The sequence below is a fragment of the Sarcophilus harrisii genome, chromosome 5 (genome assembly GCF_902635505.1).
Source record: "Sarcophilus harrisii chromosome 5, mSarHar1.11, whole genome shotgun sequence".
NCBI lineage: Eukaryota > Metazoa > Chordata > Mammalia > Dasyuromorphia > Dasyuridae > Sarcophilus > Sarcophilus harrisii.
Genome location: NC_045430.1, coordinates 187,974,238 through 187,994,332, shown reverse-complemented (window position 1 = coordinate 187,994,332; position 20,095 = coordinate 187,974,238). Strand labels below are relative to the sequence as shown.

Sequence of the window (20,095 nt, the reverse complement as noted above, 5' to 3'; positions counted from 1 at the left end):
AATTTATCTTTCCTTGATCTGTTTTCCAAGTTAGTCAATTTTCATTCTTTTGTCTTTGTTTTATTGTTTCTTGAAGTTCCATAGAGTCATTAGCTTCTATTCATCCAATTTAATTATTTTATTATAGCTTTTTATTTACAAGATAATAATGGGTAATTTTTCAGTGTTAACTCTTACAAAACTTTCTCTTCCAACTTTTCCCCTTCTTCCCCCCAGTCCCTCCCCTAGATGGCAGGTGGACCAATACACATTAAATATGTTAAAGTATATATTAAATACAATATATGTATACATATCCATACAGTTGTTTTGCTGCACAAGAAAAATCAGACTTAGAAATAAGGTAAAATTAACCTGGGAAGAAAATAAAAAATGCAAGCGGACAAAAACAGAGGGATTGGAAATGCTACGTAATGGTTCACACTCAATTGCTAGAGTTCTTTCACAGGGTGTAGCTGGTTCTCTTCATCTGAACAAATGGAACTGTTTTGGTTCATCTCATTGTTGAAGAAAGTCACGTCCATCAGAATTAATCATTATATAGTATTGTTGTTGAAGTATTTAATGATCTCCTGGTTCTGCTTATTTCACTCAGCATCAGTTCATGTAAGTCTCTCCAAACCTCTCTGAAATCATCCTGCTGGTCATTTCTTACAGAACAATAATATTCCCTAACATTCATATACCATAATTGATTCAGCTATTCTCCCATTGATAGGCATCCATTCAATTTCTTCCTTAACAAAGTCACTACAAAAAGGGCTGCCACAAATATTTTTGCACAAAAGGTCCCTTTCCCTTCTTTAGTATCCCTTTTGGGTAGTAGCACCCAGTAGTAGCACTGCTGAATCAAAGGGTATGCATAGTTCCAAATTACACTCCAGAGTGGCCGGATGCATTCATAATTCCACCAACAATGCATCAGTGTCCCAGTTTTCCCACATCCCCTCCAACATTCAACTTTATCTTTTCCTGTCATCCTAGCCTAACCTAGAGAGGTGTGTATTCATTCAATTTTTAAGTGAGCTTTTGTACCTTTCTCTTTTTGGGGGTGCCTCTTTTATAAGACTGTTAATTCTCTCTTAATTTTCTTGTATTACTCTCATTTCTTTTTCCAATTTTTCCTCTACCATTCTTATCTCTTTATTTAATGCTTCCAGGAATTCTTGTTAGAGTTGGATTCAATGAACATTTTTCTTTAAGGTTTTGTTTATAGTTATTTTTATATGGTTGCCTTGAGTTTTATATGTTGGTCTTCCCTGCTGCTATAGTGCTCACATTTTTTTGTAGTTTCCTCATTTTTCCAGCCCATTGCTCAACTTTGAATTTAATGCAAAAGTTGGGTTTTGTTCACCTAAGGTTGGGATAGCATGTCCCAAGCTTCAGGCTTTTTCATGTGCAGTTTTCAGAGCTACAAGTATTTGGTGCTTCCAAAGGGGTATGATCTGTCGAAAACTGTGGTCACTGCACCTGGTCTTTACCTAGGAAATCCCCTTCCTCTCTGCAGCTACAAGACCTAGGAGCTCCTCTTGGCCTTGGAACTGTGATCAGGTACCTTGCTCTCCTTCAGCCACAAGTGCTAGTGTTCTTTACCTTGAAACTGGAACTAGAGCTCCTATTCCCTTGAGAATGATCACACAGACACTCTTTTCCACACTGGAATGGCAACCTAGAATTGTGTATGGGCAATAGAGATGCCAATCAGTGCCAGGTGCACCCAGTGTCTTAAAGTGTAATATCTTTCTGACCAGTTGTCCAAACCCTTGATGTCTCTGGACTAAGAGCTCTTGAAATTGCCACTGCTTTCTGTGGCTCTCACAGCCACCTCCCAGGTCCACTGCTAGTGCTTCTGCTATGTGTCAGGCTGGCTCTCAATCCAGGATTACAGACCTCTTCTGAAACTTCTGAAGATGCCTTAGGACATAAAAATGTCTCTTCTGACCAGTTTTTTGGCTTTCAGCTAAAATATGATTTTGATAAATTTATGAATATAAAGTTATTTTAAAGTTCTTTAGAGGGGAATGTTTGACAGCATTCAGCTGGATTGCTGCCTGAACTCTACTATTTTGGCTCCCCTCTCCAATGGCCTTTTTTCTATCCTGATCTCTCTTGATTTCACAAACCATTTACTGCTTAAAACTCTTCACCCTCAGTCTCACTAGAGTGATATTCTTTTGTCTCTATGGTACCTTCTCTAAGATGAAGCATGTAAAGGAAAACAATAAAAATCTGACTATTTTAAGGGGGCCTCACACTCACAATGCATTTGTCCCTTGTAAAGAATGCAGACCCTTTCAAAATCTAGTGGATCGTTTTGGACCTTATAGAACATATACAACTTTGTCTGGTTCACTTGCACCTGGTAAAGGATGTGAGATCTAAAGTTGTTTGCATATGAAAATTCAAGAAAAACTATTAAGCAACTAGCAGAAACCATGAATTTGCACCCATGGCATAGATTTTTCTCTGTATATTTTCTCTGTTAATTTACATAGAACACTAGGAAAACTAAGAGGGTTTTGTTTTGTTGTGTTTTGTATTGTTTTTTAAATGAAAACCCTGAATCCCAGAGCTGTTTGGAGTTGTCACCTGATATACAGAGATGCAGATTTGGGAAATATACTGGATAATCACCATAAATTAGGATGAACAAGGGCTCCTTATGATGGGGACCCAGCCCTTGAACAGGAAGAGTTGTCATAAAGAGACACTAAAGCCTAAAGGATGACCTACTTTCCCACTTCCTACCTGCAAGCTGTCAGGTCCCATAGCTGAATCTCCAAGGGAGTTGGACTGAAGGAGCTTCTGCTAGGACTAAGGTAAAAGATCTTTCTAAAACAGCACCATAACATTCCAGCTAAAGATTGTAGCTGAGCCTGAAGAGAGATTTGGTAGTGACTACCACCACTCAAGGAGGTCAGTTTGAGAGCCAAGCAGGAGTCAGAATGGATAAAAAAACCAGTTACTCACATAGACCTAGAGAAGATTCTACAGAAATAGACTTCCAGGTCTGGAAGTCAAAATGTTTTATCATAAAAACAGACCAAGGCCAAGAACCTCTCTCCATTACAGAACCCCTAGTTAGTATTTCTGTATCTTTTTCTTAGGAAGTTAGATGGCACTAGATAGTGCTTTGGTCCTAGAGTCAGGAGTGAATTCAAATCCAACTTCACTTTTACTAGCTATGTGACTCTGGACAAGTCACTTAACCTGTTTGCCTAAGCTTCCTCATCTATAAAATGGGGATAAATAATAGCATCTACCTCCTAGGGTGGTTGTTAGGATCAAATGAGGTAGTAATTGTAAAGCACTTAGCATAATGCCTGGCATATAACAGACACTATATAACAGTTACATAACTATAACACTGCAGTGTATTGGCAGAACATAATCTCTTTTAGGGGTTCTGAAATAAAAAGTAGAGCAATAGTTACAGACCTTTTAAGAACACTTTCCATAGCAGAGAAGGGGCTCTTATGCTAGGAGATCAATCTGAGCAATAAGTCAGTGGGGAGGAGGAGAAGGAAAGGGGAATGAGACAGGTGAGGCTGAACAGATCTATTCACCAGAGAACCCCACCCCTGCTACATTGTATTACAAAAAATTGGTAAACAAAGTTTTAGATAATAGTTTATTTGACAGTGGCAAAATAATTATCAAAATGTAAAGAATGTGCAATTTTCCTTTTATGGAAATCTTATGAATGTCAAACCTGCAAGTTTAGATAGATTTGAGCATACTGAGAATATTCCTAAAACTCTGCATTCTCTTTTCTCTGTATTCTCTTACAATAGTATATGATCAGCAAGATGTGATATAGGGTTTTCAACAGAAATTCTTATCTCATGCAATCTCTAATCAAGAAGAAATACATCATGTTGATGGCAATAAAAGAGAAGAAGGTAGGGGAATAGTTTTAAATGGTTCATGGCTTTAGTCCTAACAATCTTTATGGTAAAACATTTTGACTTCCAGATCTGTCTGCCAGATCTTCTGACAATTGTACTTCTACTCTGGCAGCTTCCCATGATTTCTCGAGTTCTCTGCTTTTCTATTTCTGTAGAGTCTTCTCTAGGTCTATGTGAGTATACACAAGTTAAATGAAGCCTTTAAAGAAAAAAAAAAAAAAAAAAAAAACCCCAGAAGATGGCTGAACTCCTTAAAGCTTCTACTTGTCCTAATTATCCCTAGCTTTCCCATAAATCAAGTAATCTATATAAACAAACTGTCAGATTTGTGTCTTGGACTCCAGGTATGATAGTCACTCTACCCTGTCCCCTCAAAGCAGTGACTCAGTCTGTACTCTTCAGACCCCAAAAGGTAAAAGCCAATAACCTATTCCAAGAATAGGGAAGAAGACTATAGTAGTGCAAAGCTAGCAAGAGCAGAATGGATTTCCATGGCCAAAGTAAAAAGACCTATAAACTTAGCTGTCAGCCTCACTCCTCTCCATAAACACCGTATCTTAAGCTGACTACAAACTGTTCCCTGATCTCACTCTGCATCATGCAATTCATTCTCTGCTTCCAAGTCTTTGTAAAACTGTTCCCATTCCTCTCCAACTCTGAGAAGTTAGCACACAGTACTCCAAATTCCCACCCCTGATGGAATATAAGCTCCTTGGAGCCCAAGGCCATTCTGCATAGTGTGTTTGTATCCCTCATGCTGGGCACAAAGCAAGCTGCTGAACAAATGCTTGTTGAACTGAAGTGACTGCCCTTAACACACAGAAACATCATTGTATTTTCATTTAGTATAACTGTGTTAATGACAAAATTACAAGTCACTTAAAAATATGAATATGTCCTTTATAAAGAGGTTCTTAAACAACTGGGAAATGTTTGCAGAGTACTTTCAATAAGAATGAAATTAAAAGCAAATTTCCAAAAATACCTCAGCTGCTTTGCCGTTGTAAAGACGAAAATGGTTACAGGCCTTGAGGTTGAGAGCAATGGTACTATCAGGAATTTGCTGAAGGTAAACAGCTAGCACTTTTTGAGATACATCATAATAATCCAATTTATAGTGAAAGACCTGCCAAAGAAGGTCTTTCACATGCCTTTTCTCTTCAATACCATTCTCTTCATCTTAGCCTCCTAAAATGTCCTTTTCTCTTTCAAGATTGAGCTCTTCGATCTAATTCAGTTTCAATTGATCAATGATGGACAGAAGCAGCTACACCCAAAGAAAGAACACTGGGAAATGAATGTAAACTGTTTGCATTTTTGTTCTTCTTCCCGGGTTATTTTAACCTTCTGAATCTAATTCTTCCTGTGCAACAAGAGAACTGTTCAGTTCTACACACATATATTGTACCTAGGGTATACTGTGACATATTTAACATGTATAGGACTGCTTGCCATCTGAGGGAGGGGATGGAGGGAGGGAGGGGAAAAATCGGAACAGAAGTGAGTGCGAGGGATAATGTTGTAAAAAAATTATCCAGGCATGGGTTCTGTCAATAAAAAGTTATAATTATGAAAAAAATAATAAAAATAAAAAAAAAAGATTCAGCTCTTCCAGGAAACCTCTAATGCTCCCAAATAAAAGTATTTTCTCATCCCTAAAATTTTTTGAGAGCACCTTGTCTTAATCTCTACTTTGCCCCTCCCCACTCCAAAGTGTATCATACTTATGTGCATGTTAGAGCCACCTTGGTGGATCTTTGGTACTACATGGTGTAGTGGAAGGAACATTTCGAGAGATCCAGGATTGAATCCCAGGTTCAAGACTTACTGCTGGTGTGACCTTGCAGGTCACTGAACCTCTCTGTGCCTCAGGTTCCTCATTTATATAATGGGGAGAATAAGATATGAAATGTGAATGGCTATTGTTGCTAATCCTTCAGAGGTAGATCTTTTTTTTTTCATCTTTGTATCCTCAAGACTTAGCACCATTTCTTGCACAGTAAATGCTTAATAAATGTTTGTTAAATATAATCTAAAAACACAGTGTTATACAATATATATTATTATTGTCCTGGAAAAAAACAAAACAACAATGCTCAAATTCACTTTAACCACTCACAGTTGCTAAGCCCTTGCTAAGCCCATGTAATAAAAATACATAAATGAAAATTCCCTTCAGGAACTCTTGACACACAGAAACATCATTGTATTTTCGTTTAGTATAACTGTGATAATGACAAAATTACAAGTCACTTAAAAATATGAATATGTCCTTTATAAAGAGGTTCTTAAACAACTGGGAAATGTTTGCAGAGTACTTTCAATAAAAATGAAGTTAAAAGCAAATTTCCAAAAATACCTCAGCTGCTTTGCCGTTGTAAAGACGAAAATGGTTACAGGCCTTGAGGTTGAGAGCAATGGTGCTATCAGGAATTTGCTGAAGGTAAACAGCCAGCACTTCTTGAGACACATCATAATAATCCAATTTATAGTAACAAAGAGCCACATAAACATTGAGAGCAAGGTATTCCCTGAGAAATAAGAGAAGTAAGAGCATGGATAAAACATTCTACTACTACAGAGAAATATAATTAGAGCACCAGAATCATTTTTATAGCCCTATGGAATAAAAGCAAGATAGCAGAGTAGAGCAGAAAGAGAGCTGGCCTTCAAATCAGGAAAATTTGGGTTCAAGTGCTGCCTCTGAAACATAATGCTAACTGTGCCCTAAGCAATTATAAAATCTCTATAAATTTCAAACATACCTCTGAATTCCACACCAGAGAATCCTATATAATTACTAAATCACAAATTCAGACCACAAAATGTAAAGGGATCCCTGCAGCAAATTAAGTCAGAAGGTATTTTATGCATCTTTCAAAAGAGGAAGAAAAATAATGAGTAATGAAGAATTGTTTTTTTTACAATGTAATATATTTGTATTTCAATATTAAGAAACCAAGAAATGACACCTACCAGGGTGGGGTAAATGAAGGTGGGACAAGCCTGCATTTCAAACACTAAGGTCCAAAGACCTAAAGTTAACATCAGAGTTTTATCATATCAAGATAATCATGCGCTAACTACCAAACCTCACTGGGCAGACATACAAGGTGGGAAAACCATATTCATGGGGCACTTTGGCTTCAACAAAACTAATTATGTCTATAAATAGTATTTTATCAAAATTAGCAAGATGAAAAGTTAAGGCACAAACCGGTTATCCAGCAGAATTCGCTTGTAGATATCAATAGCTTCTTGGTAGTGAGAGCGCATATAGTGAATCGATGCCAAGCTGAGCTGATCTTCAGTAATATCCTGAAGATTCTGGTGAAAATTCATCAATTTCTTCTCATCGTTGAACTAAGATACAATGTGATAAAGGATACTTGTAGATTCAACTGTTAATAATACCAAATTAGAAATCAATTATAGTTAACTATTGTGTGGGTGGAGTTTTATTTTTCCCTCTCATTCTCCTTCTATTTTTATTTCCATCTCCCTCTCCCATTCTCATTTTTCTCTGTCTCTCCCTTCTTTGTCTTTCCTTTCAAGGAAAAAAAAGAAAAAAGAAAAGCCTCTGGAGAATTAATTTTGCAAATACAAGTCTACAAAATGAGAATAAAATATGTTTATCAATCCTTCCATTCTTACCCTAACATTATACTCTTCTTTTTCTGTTACCTTTTCAGTTTGTTCCCTTTGTTTCCATTTTCACATTCTCTCTACAGTTCTCTCTTAAGTAACTAGCCATAATATAAAAATAAGGCATACTTCTTATTGAGTTTGTCTTGTTAAATAAAATTCCAGGTTCCCTCCTCTTCAGCTTCTCCTTCCTCCTCTCCCTGAGGCTTGTGAGAACTTCAAGCTGCCCGAAGATTAAATCAGTGTCCTGTGTAAACCTACTGCTTTACTTGGCCAACAGAATGGTTTGTCTTTTACACAGAAACAGAAGAAAATGTTTTCTACAGTCCAGGGCATTTGACAGATTAAAAAAAAAAAAACAAAAAACTTGTTCTCTCATATTTTAAGTATAAAACATGTATTAGGAGGTTTACTTGAACATTATAGTGAGAGGGAAAAGAGGAGGTGATACATGAGTCGATAATCACTGAACTAGAAAGACTCAAATGAGAGATGAAAGCAGAGTAGACTTAGCTAAAAAGCTATAGGTTGAAGCTCCTGCTCTATCACTTACTATCCAACAAGAATTTATTAAATGTCTACCAGGTGGAGGTACTGTAGGAGATACTAAACATAAAAAGAAAAGAGGAAACAGTTTGTGTTCTAGGGAGTTTCCATTTTATTTACTCCATAATACACACAAACAGATAGGTAAGTGGGTCTATATACACATATACCCCTACGTGCACATGCATTATGTATATATATTACATATAGATATGCATCTCTATATACACATGTACTTTTTTTTTTTTTTTTTTTGAGGAGGAGGAACAGGGCACTAACAATGAGGGGAATCAGGAGATGATTTCCACAGGCTAAGAGGTGACCCATGAGCGGGTTCATGAAGGAATCAAGTGATTTCAAGAAGTGGAGGTATGGAAAAGTGTTTCCTAACCATCAGGGGCAGTGTGAGAAAAAGTAGGGGGGCAGTAGATTAAATAGTTTATTTGGAGAACTGCTAGAGGTCAATTTGGCAGTATGTAAAAGGGAATAAGGTTACAAGCTTAAAAAGATAGGCTGAAGCCAGAGAGGCAATGGGGATTGATATGGTGCTCTTATGAAAGCTCATAAGATTCAGAGTTTAAAGGAAACTCAAAGGTCATCATCTCATTAAATGCTTTATTTCACAGATTAGGAGAGATCTAGTGACCTGCCCATGATTATTCAGAAAACTCACCAGCTTTAAATTTAGCTCCTTTCTTTCTCTTGAATTTTAGTCCCACAGAATCATGGGTTCAGAGCTGGAAGAACCTTAAAGGCCTTTCAGTCCTATCCCTAATTTTAGAGAGAGGGATTTTTCTCAGAATTATATAACTAGTAAATGTCTGAGGTATGATTTGAACCCAGATTTTCCAAGAATATAGCATCTTGTACACTATGTCACAACAAAGTCTCTTTTATGAACTGCCTATTGAACATCTCAAACTGGATGTCCAAGAGACAATTCAAAGCAAACTTTCCTTTTTTCCTATTGAAAGTATCCCTATTCTTCCTTTCTCTTCAGCTCACAATCTCAGTATTGTCTTTGACTTTTTACTCTTAACCTTAAAGTGACAAATCTTGCTATTTCTGTCTCTACAACATTTCTCCTTGCTAAGTCTCTCTATTCACAGAGCAAACAATCTAATTCAGATGTTCATTACCTTTCTCCTAATTGGGAGGAGGTCCAGTTGGGATTCCTGTTTCAATCTCTTCCTCATGCAAATCCATCCTCCAAACTGCTGACCATGTCACTCCTGCACTAAACTCTGCTGGCTCCTCATAAATAAAAGAACTCCTCAGGCTTGGAGAGCCCTTCATAATATGACTCTAATCTCTCATGCTATCTTTATCTACACTGCTCAACACCCTGCTTTCCAAAATTGGGCTATGCTGGCCTTCTAGTTGTTCTTCACACGTGGCTTTTTATCTCCCTTGTTTGCATAAGCTATCTCTTGTACCTAGATATTACACTTTCTCCTTTCCTCTCCTTCAGTGAGCCCTTCATTTCTTTCAAGATACAACTTAAGCACCATCTTCTAAAAAAAAGCCTTTCCCGGCTTTTTTCAACTGCTAGGATTCTCCCTCTGTACCTTTTATTTCATTTTAGTTATTCTGTATATACTCATATATTCACCTGCTGCCTTCCTCAGTAGAACTTAAGGTACTTGAAGATAGGTATTGTTACATATTTTATTTATGTCTCTAGCACTAACACAATGCCTGGTCCATAGAAGGCATTTCTATATATTTTAAAAATATATACTTTTTGACTGATTATCAACAGCAAGTTTCAGAGGTGAAATTTGAACATTTAATAAGAATTATTTCAATTCTATCTTAACGGGATAAATGGACAAATTCAACTACCATTTTTCAAACTGTAGCTTAGAAAAGAGAACTGATAACTCTAGTTACCACATGTATAAATTTTGGTAGTCAGAAAGCACATAGCATGAAAAAAAGGACAACTGAAATTGTTCTTACATAATAATGGGATCAAAATGTTCATAAGAGTTATATAAAATGAGCTGGTGTTCTTTGTATAGTTTCCAAGTGATAGGAGTTTAGAGTACAGCTGATTCATATTGATCTTCTTAATGACTACTTTCACAAAGAAATTAAATTCCAACATCTATGATTATGTTAAAAGTGTAAGGAAATCAGTGGAAGAAATAATCCTGCATAGCATATTCAACTTGTTCTGAAAAAGCAGGGAGAACTTCCATTATTAAGAGTTATCAGGCTTTCTATAAATGTTTATAATGGAAGAAAAAAAGAAAAGAGAAAAGAGAAGAATACAGCAAGGTGCACAAAGTCAGTAGACATAGAATACCTTGTGAGCCAAGTGGAAGAGGAGACGATTTTGGAGTCGGCTTTTGGGAGCTGAAAGAAAATAAAGGCTGGCCGTTAGAGAAGCGAGGGGTCCATATCAGACTCATACCTTCAATGGAACAGAAAAACCCCTGCATTTATACTTCTTCAGTTCTTAACTCTGAACCTTAAAGATCTCTGCAATAATAAAAATCCTCTGCTTGAGTTCATGCTCCTCAGTCACTATAGTAGCATTAGCAGAGGGAGCCAAAGACAAGACAGCCCTTGGACGCAGCCTCACTTAATCAGATCTCACTGCTGTGGCCCAAAGCACAACTCTCCAGGTCCAGTGCAGTAAGCAGCAACACTCTGCTTTATGTTGTTCAGCCCATACCAAACCAACCACAGTCACCTCAATACATGCATTTGTATTCTATGTTCTAGCTTTCCTTTTCTTTGCCAGTAAATTTTCCATCACTATCCCATAAAAGAAGTCCTTTCCATCCTCCATTTATTTATCTTGTATAATCCCATCATTATTTAATGTTTTTCTCTTATTCATTCATTCCAATATCCCAGTCCCTTGAGATGGATACAATGGAGACTTACAATCTTTGCATGGAGCAAACCTGTTTCTTATGCTTGAAGATAAACTCCCAAAGAAAATCAACCAACAATTATTTACTGGGAATCTCTAAGTTTATTCTAGCATAAACTAGAATTATTACAGTTATAGTAACTCCATTTCTAAAAAAAATCTTCTCAATTCTTTAATACATTCTTCCCTAAGTTAAATACTTAATGCCAGGCATATTGGCTCTTCTCTAATTACCCTTCACAACTTCTTCTCCTACTCTTTCCCTCTTCTTCCATTCTTAAATACGTATCCCACATCACCCCTAATCAGTCTTGAGTAGAATTTTTCTCTTGTAACTATGAGGATGGGAAGTGGGAGGTAAGGAAAGAAGTCAGACTTTTTTCAATTTTTGTTCTGACCTTGCCTTTTAGAAAAGGATAAAACAGTCATATAAAAGGTATTAACAATAATATAAATAAAGCTTGGGAATAGAAGAGCATTGTCCTTTCTTGTTCCCCATTGTCACCTTCCCCCTTTTCTGTTTTAATGTATCTAATTCCTATTTCCTTAAATTCTCTTTCTTTAACAGTTATTTAAGATAGAAAAAGTTTTGTTAGCTGGTATTCTGGTAGCTACTTGAAATAGTAGCTGCAGTATGCTTAAAAGTAGGGGGGAGAGGAGGAATCAGCTTTCTTAAACAAAGCAACAAAAACACTTATTAAGTATCGTATAAAATATACACAATCTTACTAATTTATTAATTTATTTATTTTCTGCTTCTATTTTTAAAATCTCAAAACTACATAACTACGGCTGCTCCAGAGAGTGATATAACTGAATGGGTCATCTCACCTTTAAATCCTGCTGTTTCTGCTTGTTTATACATCCCAAGGAAGAAATAAGTACAGGCCAAGTTCACCCAAACTTCAGGATTACAACCTTCTTCCTTTGTCACAGATTCGTATTCCTGAAATGCAGGATGTTATATTTAAGTAATTAAGTAAGAAAACAACTTGCGAATCATGGATTCCCGTGTGTTTTTCTTTCCCTGAAAGGGTAAGCAATATGCCAGAGAATAATCTACATAATTCTAAAAGAGATATTGCCTCACTCCTCCCAGTCTTTTTCCTCTTCTATCTAGGGTCAAAAACTATAGAGATGTCAGGTTGCTAAAATTTTTCGTCTGGGTTAACAAGCTATACAAATGGAAGGCTGCTCAAATATTTTCATTTTCTAGAAGTAAGCATAATAATGATGGCTAATCTTTTCCTAATACTTCAAAATTTGCAAATCCACTTCATATACAGTGCTACTTGGAGTCTCATAACACCCCTATGAGATGGATGCTACCTGCATCATTATCCCCATTTTATAGACAAGGAAACTGATGCTCAGATAGATAAGACTTGCAGATAATCACCCAGCTAGTATGTAAGCAGGATTTGTATACAGGTCTTCCTTATTCCAAGCATCAGCCTGGTGACAATTAAACTTCATCAAGTACTCTTCTAGCACACAAAGAGTTCCTCTCTATTCTCAGTTCAGATCCTTTAAGACTGTCTCAAATACCACCGCACACCTCTCAGATTGGTTAAGATGACAGGAAAAGATAATGACGAATGTTGGAGGGGATGTGGGAAAACTGGGGCACTGATACATTGTTGGTGGAGTTGTGAACTGATCCAACCATTCTGGAGAACAATTTGGAACTGTGCCCAAAGGGCTACCAAACCAAAAAATCATCAAAATCATAAAAAAAGGAAAGGGACCCACATGTGCAAAAATGTTTGTGGCAGCCCTTTTTATAGTAGCAAGAAACTGGAATGTGAGTGGATGCCCATTAGTTGAGAAATGGCTGAATAAGTTATGGTTTATGAATATTATTGTTCGGTAAGAAATGACCAGCAGGATGATTTCAGAGAGGCTTGGAGAGACTTACATGAACTGATGCTGAGTGAAATGAGCAGAACCAGGAGATCGTTGTATATGGCAACAACAAGATTATGTGATGATCAACTGCAGGACATGGCTCTTTTCAACAATAAGGCAAGTCAGTTCCAATAGATTTGTGATGGAGAGGACTGTGGAGCCTGAATGTGGATCATAGTTCTTTCATCTTTTTTGTAGTGTGCTTGTTTTTTTTCTCTTTGATCTGATTTTTCTTGTGCAGCACCATAAATATGAAAATATATGTAGAAGAATTGTACATTTTAAACATATCACTTGCTGTTTGGAGGGGAGTAGAGGAAGGAAGGGAGAAAAATTTGGAACAAGAAATTTTTCAAGGATGAATGTCATACTGTCTTTGCATGTATTTTGAAAATAAAAGGCTATAATTTAAAGAAAGAGAAGAGAGAGAGAGAGGTAGAGAGAGAGGGAGGAAAAGAGACAGGGAGGAAGAAGAAGAGAGGGAGGGAGGGACAGAGGGAAGAAAAGAGAGAGGAAAGGAGACAGAGGTAGAGAGTACAAATAATGCTGCTTGCACAAGTTCTCAGAGTTAGGGAAAGGGCCTGGATCTGTGACGGATTTTGTTGGTTTGGAGAAGGTTCCTACAAAGGCTGGTTAGTATCTTCTCTGTAATTTTTAGTCTTGGTGAGCTGCCTGGAGACTTGAGAGATTAAGTGAGTTACCTGGGCTTACACTGCCACCATGTGGCAGAAGCCCAAACCTGAACTCATATTGCCCTGGTTTGGGTTTGCTCTCTACCTGCTTTGTTATATTTCTTCTTGTCTCAGTTATTAGCTTTATTTATTTGCATAAAGGGATTTTATTTTCCACCAAGACCACATTTTGAAATTCATGTTGCCTATTATTCAGCTAACCTTTCAATTTCTTAAACCTCTTTCCCAATGTCAATGCTCCTTTTGTTTTTTTCCAATGTTTCAAAGCCTATCTTCCTTTTTTTCTCCAACCTTCACAAATAACTAACATTCCTATTCAGTCAATTCGATTCAACAGATGTTTTCCTGATATCTACAGTCATCTTGCTTGTCCTGGTTCCTTTTGTGCTTTAGCTCAGTCTCCACTAATTAAATCACCACTTAATCCTTAAAACCTCTGCATCACTTATTAGGTTCTCAAATATTCCCAGGCTATACCTTAAGACCGAGAATATATGCTCAGATTACAAATTTAAAAAAAAAAAAAAAAAGATTTTCTTCAGATAAAACTTTCCCAAAGAAGTTCTATTCTTTTCCCCCAAAGAATTTCTAAGAAGAAATCACAACTTGAAATTATTTTTTTACTAACCTCTAAAGCTCTCTTGTAGTCACCCAGATGAAAAGCACAATATCCAATCCATAGATCAGCATCCTCTTCTTGCTCTCCCACATGCCGTTTGAACTTCAAGATTTAATGATATGGTGAAATAAACAATGAAAATTAAATCTTTTTTTAAAATATTAATTTAAATTTTCACTTGATAATAATGGATTATAGACACTGAAAGTAAAACTTCTGGTTTTAGTTAAATTTATGTTATGGTAAAGTTATTAATATATTTATATAGTGATTTTTACTTAAAAAATGCATCTACTATCCTTACAATTCTGTGATACGAAGAAAGTAGGGTATACAGAAATCATATGACTTGCCTTAGATAATATAGTTGTCTTAATACTGGAATTAAAACCCAGTTCTCCTGGCTGTAGGCCCATGGTTTTTTCCCACTAGACTTATGTCCTCTGGTCCAGTAATCAATTTTAAACAGTATTTCAAAGAAATGTTTTTTTTTTGCCCAGCAAGGTTGATTGAAAAGTGCTAAAAAACAATATTCTAAATCTTATATTTTCCATCAAGAATCCACTATATATCTTAGCCCACATGGATTATGAAAACATTAAGCTTATTCGTATTTCATTTCAGGATGTTAGAATACAGAATTACAAGGAGGTTTCAGAAATCATTAGGTTATTCCTTCATTTTTCAGAAAGGCCAGAGATCAGAGTGATTGTATCTTGTTTTTCTATAAGTTTACTACATGCCACAAAGTATAATAACTCTTATTTGTGGTTGGTTTACTATTTTCAAGCTTATTCTTCTTAGTTTTGGTACTCAGTGATGGTGATTACACACATTCAAAGACGTTGATCTCTATCTTCTCAATCTCTCTCTCTATAGACTTATTTTATTAATATTTTATTCCAACAATAGGGCACTACTCAACATTCAAGCAACAGCCCTCCAACAAAACATATTCTTTGAAAAGGGTTAAGCTACCCTGATAAAATGAATATGATTTTATAGTCTACAATTTAGAAACATAATTACCAAAGGCAAATTTCAGAGCAAGAGCAACTGTAGTCAAGGGCAAAGCAGCCACCAAATGGGACCAAGAAGATGACGTGAGCATGCAAATACCTTTTGGAATCCATTATGTAGAAATAATACAATGCAATTAAGTTCAATTCTTAAGAGCAGAAGGAATAGAAGAAAAGTTCTTGCAGGAGCTCAGGGGATTCGGGGTGCCCAAGTTGGAAGGGATCTTGGAGGTCACTGGATACAAACCAATGCTCTGGTGTCCCAGGCTCTTCCTAACTCCTCAGTGCCTCAGAAAGGACTCTTAAAGAGAAGGCAGTACTATGAGAATTTCCTTCCCTCTCCTGGGGTGGGGAAGGGAGAAAGGGATAAACTCCTCAGAAAAGAGGGAGGTAAGGGAAAGCCCTGAGCAGGATAAGGGAGATTTATCCTTGAGAAAGAAAGGAATGTTACAGGGTATAATCTGATGCTGATAAGATCTAAATCAGCTCTTCTACCACCTAAGCAGGAAGCAGAAATGTTGCTTTCCTGACTTTCGTTCAAAGCTGAAGTAGTATAAATGCTAATTTTTTTATCCCTTTAAATTCTCTGTTCTTTCCTACTCTGAAGCAAAAGAATAAAGGCAATACATGCCTTTTTTTTTTTTTTCTGGTACCAACACTGTCAACTGCATTTAACCTAGTTTTTGTTCAAGAAATCAAATCTCCCTTCAATTCGTTCCAATTTAATTTAATAAGTATTACTAAGCATCTATTATAGAGCAGGCATATAGTGACCAAAGAGTTCATCTGTGAAACTCTTCATCTAGATAGAAATTTCAGTAATAATCCAAAATCCTCCAGCTCAATAATCATTTCCTTTTTTTCTACTTAACAGTATTTTATTTTTTTCTTATTATATGTAAAGATTGTTATAAAAATGAATGTTGAAAACTTTTTAAGAGGACTCCTTCCTCTTCTTTCCTCCCTCTTCCCCAAAATGACAAGCAATCTGATACAGGTTATACATATACAATCATATTAAAAACATTTCCATATTAGTCTTGTTGTAAAAGAAGAATTGGTGCAAAAAGAAAAAAAGCACAAGAAAGAAAAAAAAAAACCCTAAAATAGTATACTTCTTTATGGTATATGAATCTTATGGAATATTCTTAGTTTTATAAAAAATGATCAGCAGGGTGATTTCATTGAGGCCTGGAGAGACTTACATGAACTGATGCTAAGTGAAATGAGCAGAACCAGATCATTTACTTTCCTTTTTGATTTGACTTTTCTTGTGCAGCAAGATAATTGTGTGTGTGTGTGTGTGTGCGTGTGTATATATATATATATATATATATATATATATATATATATATATATGATTTAACATATATTTTACCATGTGTAACATATATTGGATTACTTGCCATCTAGGGGAGGGAGTGGAGGAATGGGGGAAAATTGGAACACAAGGTTTTGCAAGCGTTAATGCTGAAGAATTGTTCATGCTTATGTTTTGAAAATAAAAAGCTTTAGTAAAAAAATAGTATACTTCTATTTTCATTCAGACTCCATAGCTTTCTCCAGTTATAGATAGCATTTTCCATCATGTAGTTTAGGTCAACTGTTCTGAAAATCATTCAAGTATTTTGAGACTGTTGTGATTTAGCTATATTGGGATGATTGTTGATGATGTCTAAAATTTCTCATGTGTTGGCATTTAATAACAGTGTCCAATCTGCCTGTTTTAGAAATATTTTGGGGATAAAATTTCCTTTTTTATTTTTCTTAATAAAAATAAGGTTGACAGAAAATAAGGGATGTATTCAGCCTATGTCTTACTTAACTTTTCATTACAGCTGTTTTACTTTGATTTTCTGTTTCTATTTTCCTTTGAAGCTCTGTGACACTGGCCAAGTCACTTAAGTCCTTCTTTCTCTCAGAATTAGTACCTTACATTTTTATGGTGCTTTAAAGTTTGCAAAGAACTTTAATACATTATCTCATTTGTGAGGTAGGGGTTATTTTTATTTCCCTTTACTGATGAGACTTGAAGCTCAAGAAGTGGGTGACATAAGCAAGGTCACTCAGCCAGCAAATTGTGTAGGGCAGGATTCAAATCCAGATTTCCTGATTTCAGAGGGTAACATTCTACTCTATGCAAAGACTAAAGTTTAAGGTCTGTTTATTATTCTTCAGGAAAGTCCCTAGCTTAATGGATGGAGAATAAACAATTTATATAAGGGCATGGACAAGAGACACAAAGGATGAGAACATACTGGAAGGGGTTTCAATTTGTACTATTAGATGGTGTATATCATCAGTATGACCATTCAGCCATCTAGTTACCAAAGTACTATTTATATCATAACTAAAAAAAAGTGAGAATATTTACAATTGAATTGGAGACAAAACATGAGAGGCACTTATCTTGCATCCACAGTTCTATTTTTCTGAGTGGTACAAATCTAATTCCTAATTTTTCATCTCAATTACAATTATCAGTGAAGTGAAGGCCTTCTGTTTTTTTCATTTTTTAAAAAATAATTTTCTTTTTTATTATTTTTAGTTTGATAAATGCTAATAAAAACATGAACATGTGCATAAATCTATTATACCCAACTTGGTGGTTTTAAAAAATACCCAATTAATCCAGGACAACGAGAGGGCACAATGGATAGAGTACTGGCCTTGAAGTCAGCAAGAACTGAGTTCAAATACGGCCTCAGACACAAACTTTACTAGCTGTGTGACCCAGGGCAAGTCACTAAGCCCTAATTTCCTCACACAAAAAAAAAAAAAAAAAGAAAAAATATGCAATTATCCAATATAACTTCAAAGTTGCCCACTTGGCTATGTCTCTTTCTGAACTTCCTTCTTTTCTCATTTGTACATTTTTTGTGCTATTATTTCCATTTTTTTCTTCTTTCACTTTTTTGATATGAAATAAAGTTTCATTTCTTAATATTTCTCTAGCATTTTGAAATCCCCTTATGATATGAAAAGAAAATAAAAAATATATTCAAAATCCAATTGTGTTATTTTTATTGCTTATAGGAATTTCTACAACAGATTATTTAAGACAGAAATGAAAAAGCAATAATATTTGGTGTGTAGCCATTTTAAATGAATGGTTGTGATGACTTTAGCAGAAAGCATTAATGTCAATCTATTTCCTTCTCTTCTAGCTATTAAGTCCCTTTTGAACCTCATTCATTTCTTTGTAATATACATCACTTTAATTGAAAATGTAGTTCCTCTTGTACGTGAACTAAATTAAATTGTCCTAGGAGTAGGAACAATACACTAACTCACAGTAAACTATTCTTCAAGTAAGGATTTACTATTAGAATTGTTTGTAATTTTTGTAATTCCTTGTAAGTTCCTCTTCAAATACATTTTTTGACTCACCCATATAAGGGAGTACTCATATTGACATGGTATTGAAATTCCAGTTTTTACTTCATCTGCTTCTTTTTTCCTCCCCTTTTTTATTTTCTAAAAAATTCTTTTTTCCTATATGTTAACTCTGACTCTTGATAGATAACCTAGTCAGCAACAAGTAAACTTATTAAGCATTTACTATGTTCCATAGTAAAGGAAGGAAAGAAAGAGCATGTCTGTATTGGGTAATAAGTTTGGACAGTCTAAATCTGATAGGAGAAGATGTTGAGGAATGCAACAAATGGATGCAAAGTTTGTTTGCTCTGAATAATTTTTACATATCCCTTTCACATATTCACTTATTCCAGAATTTCATTAATTTTTTAATTGATTTTATTGATTTATTATGAGAATTAACTTGGATCTATACCTAATATGATCTACTGTAATAAATTTCACATGAATAAAAAATTAAGCTTTTAATTACTATTTTTAATCTTTAAATAACAAAATTATCTGAGATATGAAGGAGAAATCTGATTATTTGAGGATGATTAATCAGAACTAAGATTGTTTTGTTTGAATATATATATATAAACTGTTTATACACTAAATAAATATCAAATAGAAAATTCATACTCTAAATATAATAAATATTAAATAAAAAGTAACTAGGGAAAATGAAAAACTTAACTAGCAATAAGTTTCCTACCTTATACAAAGACCCTATATATATCGAGAATCTATCTAATAAACAATCAATGAAGACAGTTTACATAAGCACTAGTATCATGTAATTAAAAGGAATTGTGCCTTGACATCAGGCTTGAATTTCAGTCACAATTCTGCCACTTGAAAAATGTTATGATCCTTCTGAGCCTCAGCTTCCTTATCTGCAAAATCCACATAATAAAAGCTTGCAGGATTATTTTGAAGTGTGAATGAGATCCTATAAGTAGAGTTTTGTCCACTATGAATTGCTTTATAAACTATGGCACTGCAATAAAAAGAAAAAATTTTAAATAGCCCCCATTCCTATAGTATTTTAACATTGTGAACTTTGACATAGCTTCAACTAGCAAAAACAAGTTAAAAATTGTTTTAATCTTATACTAACAAGAATGTGGTGAAACTAGGGCACAGGAATATGTTGATGCTAGTAGTATTTATCACTTCAACAATTCTGCATAGCAATCTGACAAAATATGTAATAAACTCAATTTTACCCAGTAATTTCACTTAGGGAATATGTCAAAAGTTATTAAGTAAAACAACAAAAAATATACCAACACTTTTGTAGTAGCACATATATATATATGAAGAAAACAATCAAAATGTCCAATCAGATGGAAATCATTAAGTAAAATTACAGTAATGATGGTCTACACAGTGCACCTGAGAAGGCAGCCCCTTTGTGATGACATGTAAGGAAATACCCTGAAGAGATGGTTCCAATCAGTAATTACAGTAATTAAAGAGGAAGCTCTTTGACTAGCTGCAGACACATT

At 35.3% G+C, this 20,095-nt stretch overlaps 1 protein-coding gene across 4 annotated transcripts in view; it reads right to left on the bottom strand.

Annotated features, from left to right (window-relative positions):
- The window catches only part of TTC26 (tetratricopeptide repeat domain 26), a 63,138-nt gene that overhangs the window by 36,628 nt on the left and 6,415 nt on the right, over positions 1-20,095 (bottom strand). For 3 of the 4 annotated variants that reach the window (XM_023504911.2, XM_023504908.2, XM_023504909.2), the window contains exons 3-7: positions 14,215-14,307; positions 11,818-11,932; positions 10,411-10,460; positions 7,126-7,271; positions 6,268-6,439 (exon numbers count right to left, since the gene is read on the bottom strand). In XM_023504911.2, coding sequence (XP_023360679.1) covers positions 6,268-6,439; positions 7,126-7,271; positions 10,411-10,460; positions 11,818-11,932; positions 14,215-14,307 — 576 coding nt within the window. Of the gene's footprint in view, positions 1-6,267; positions 6,440-7,125; positions 7,272-9,238; positions 9,663-10,410; positions 10,461-11,817; positions 11,933-14,214; positions 14,308-20,095 lie in introns of those variants that run through there. The other variant, XM_031939157.1, reaches the window with a different exon arrangement.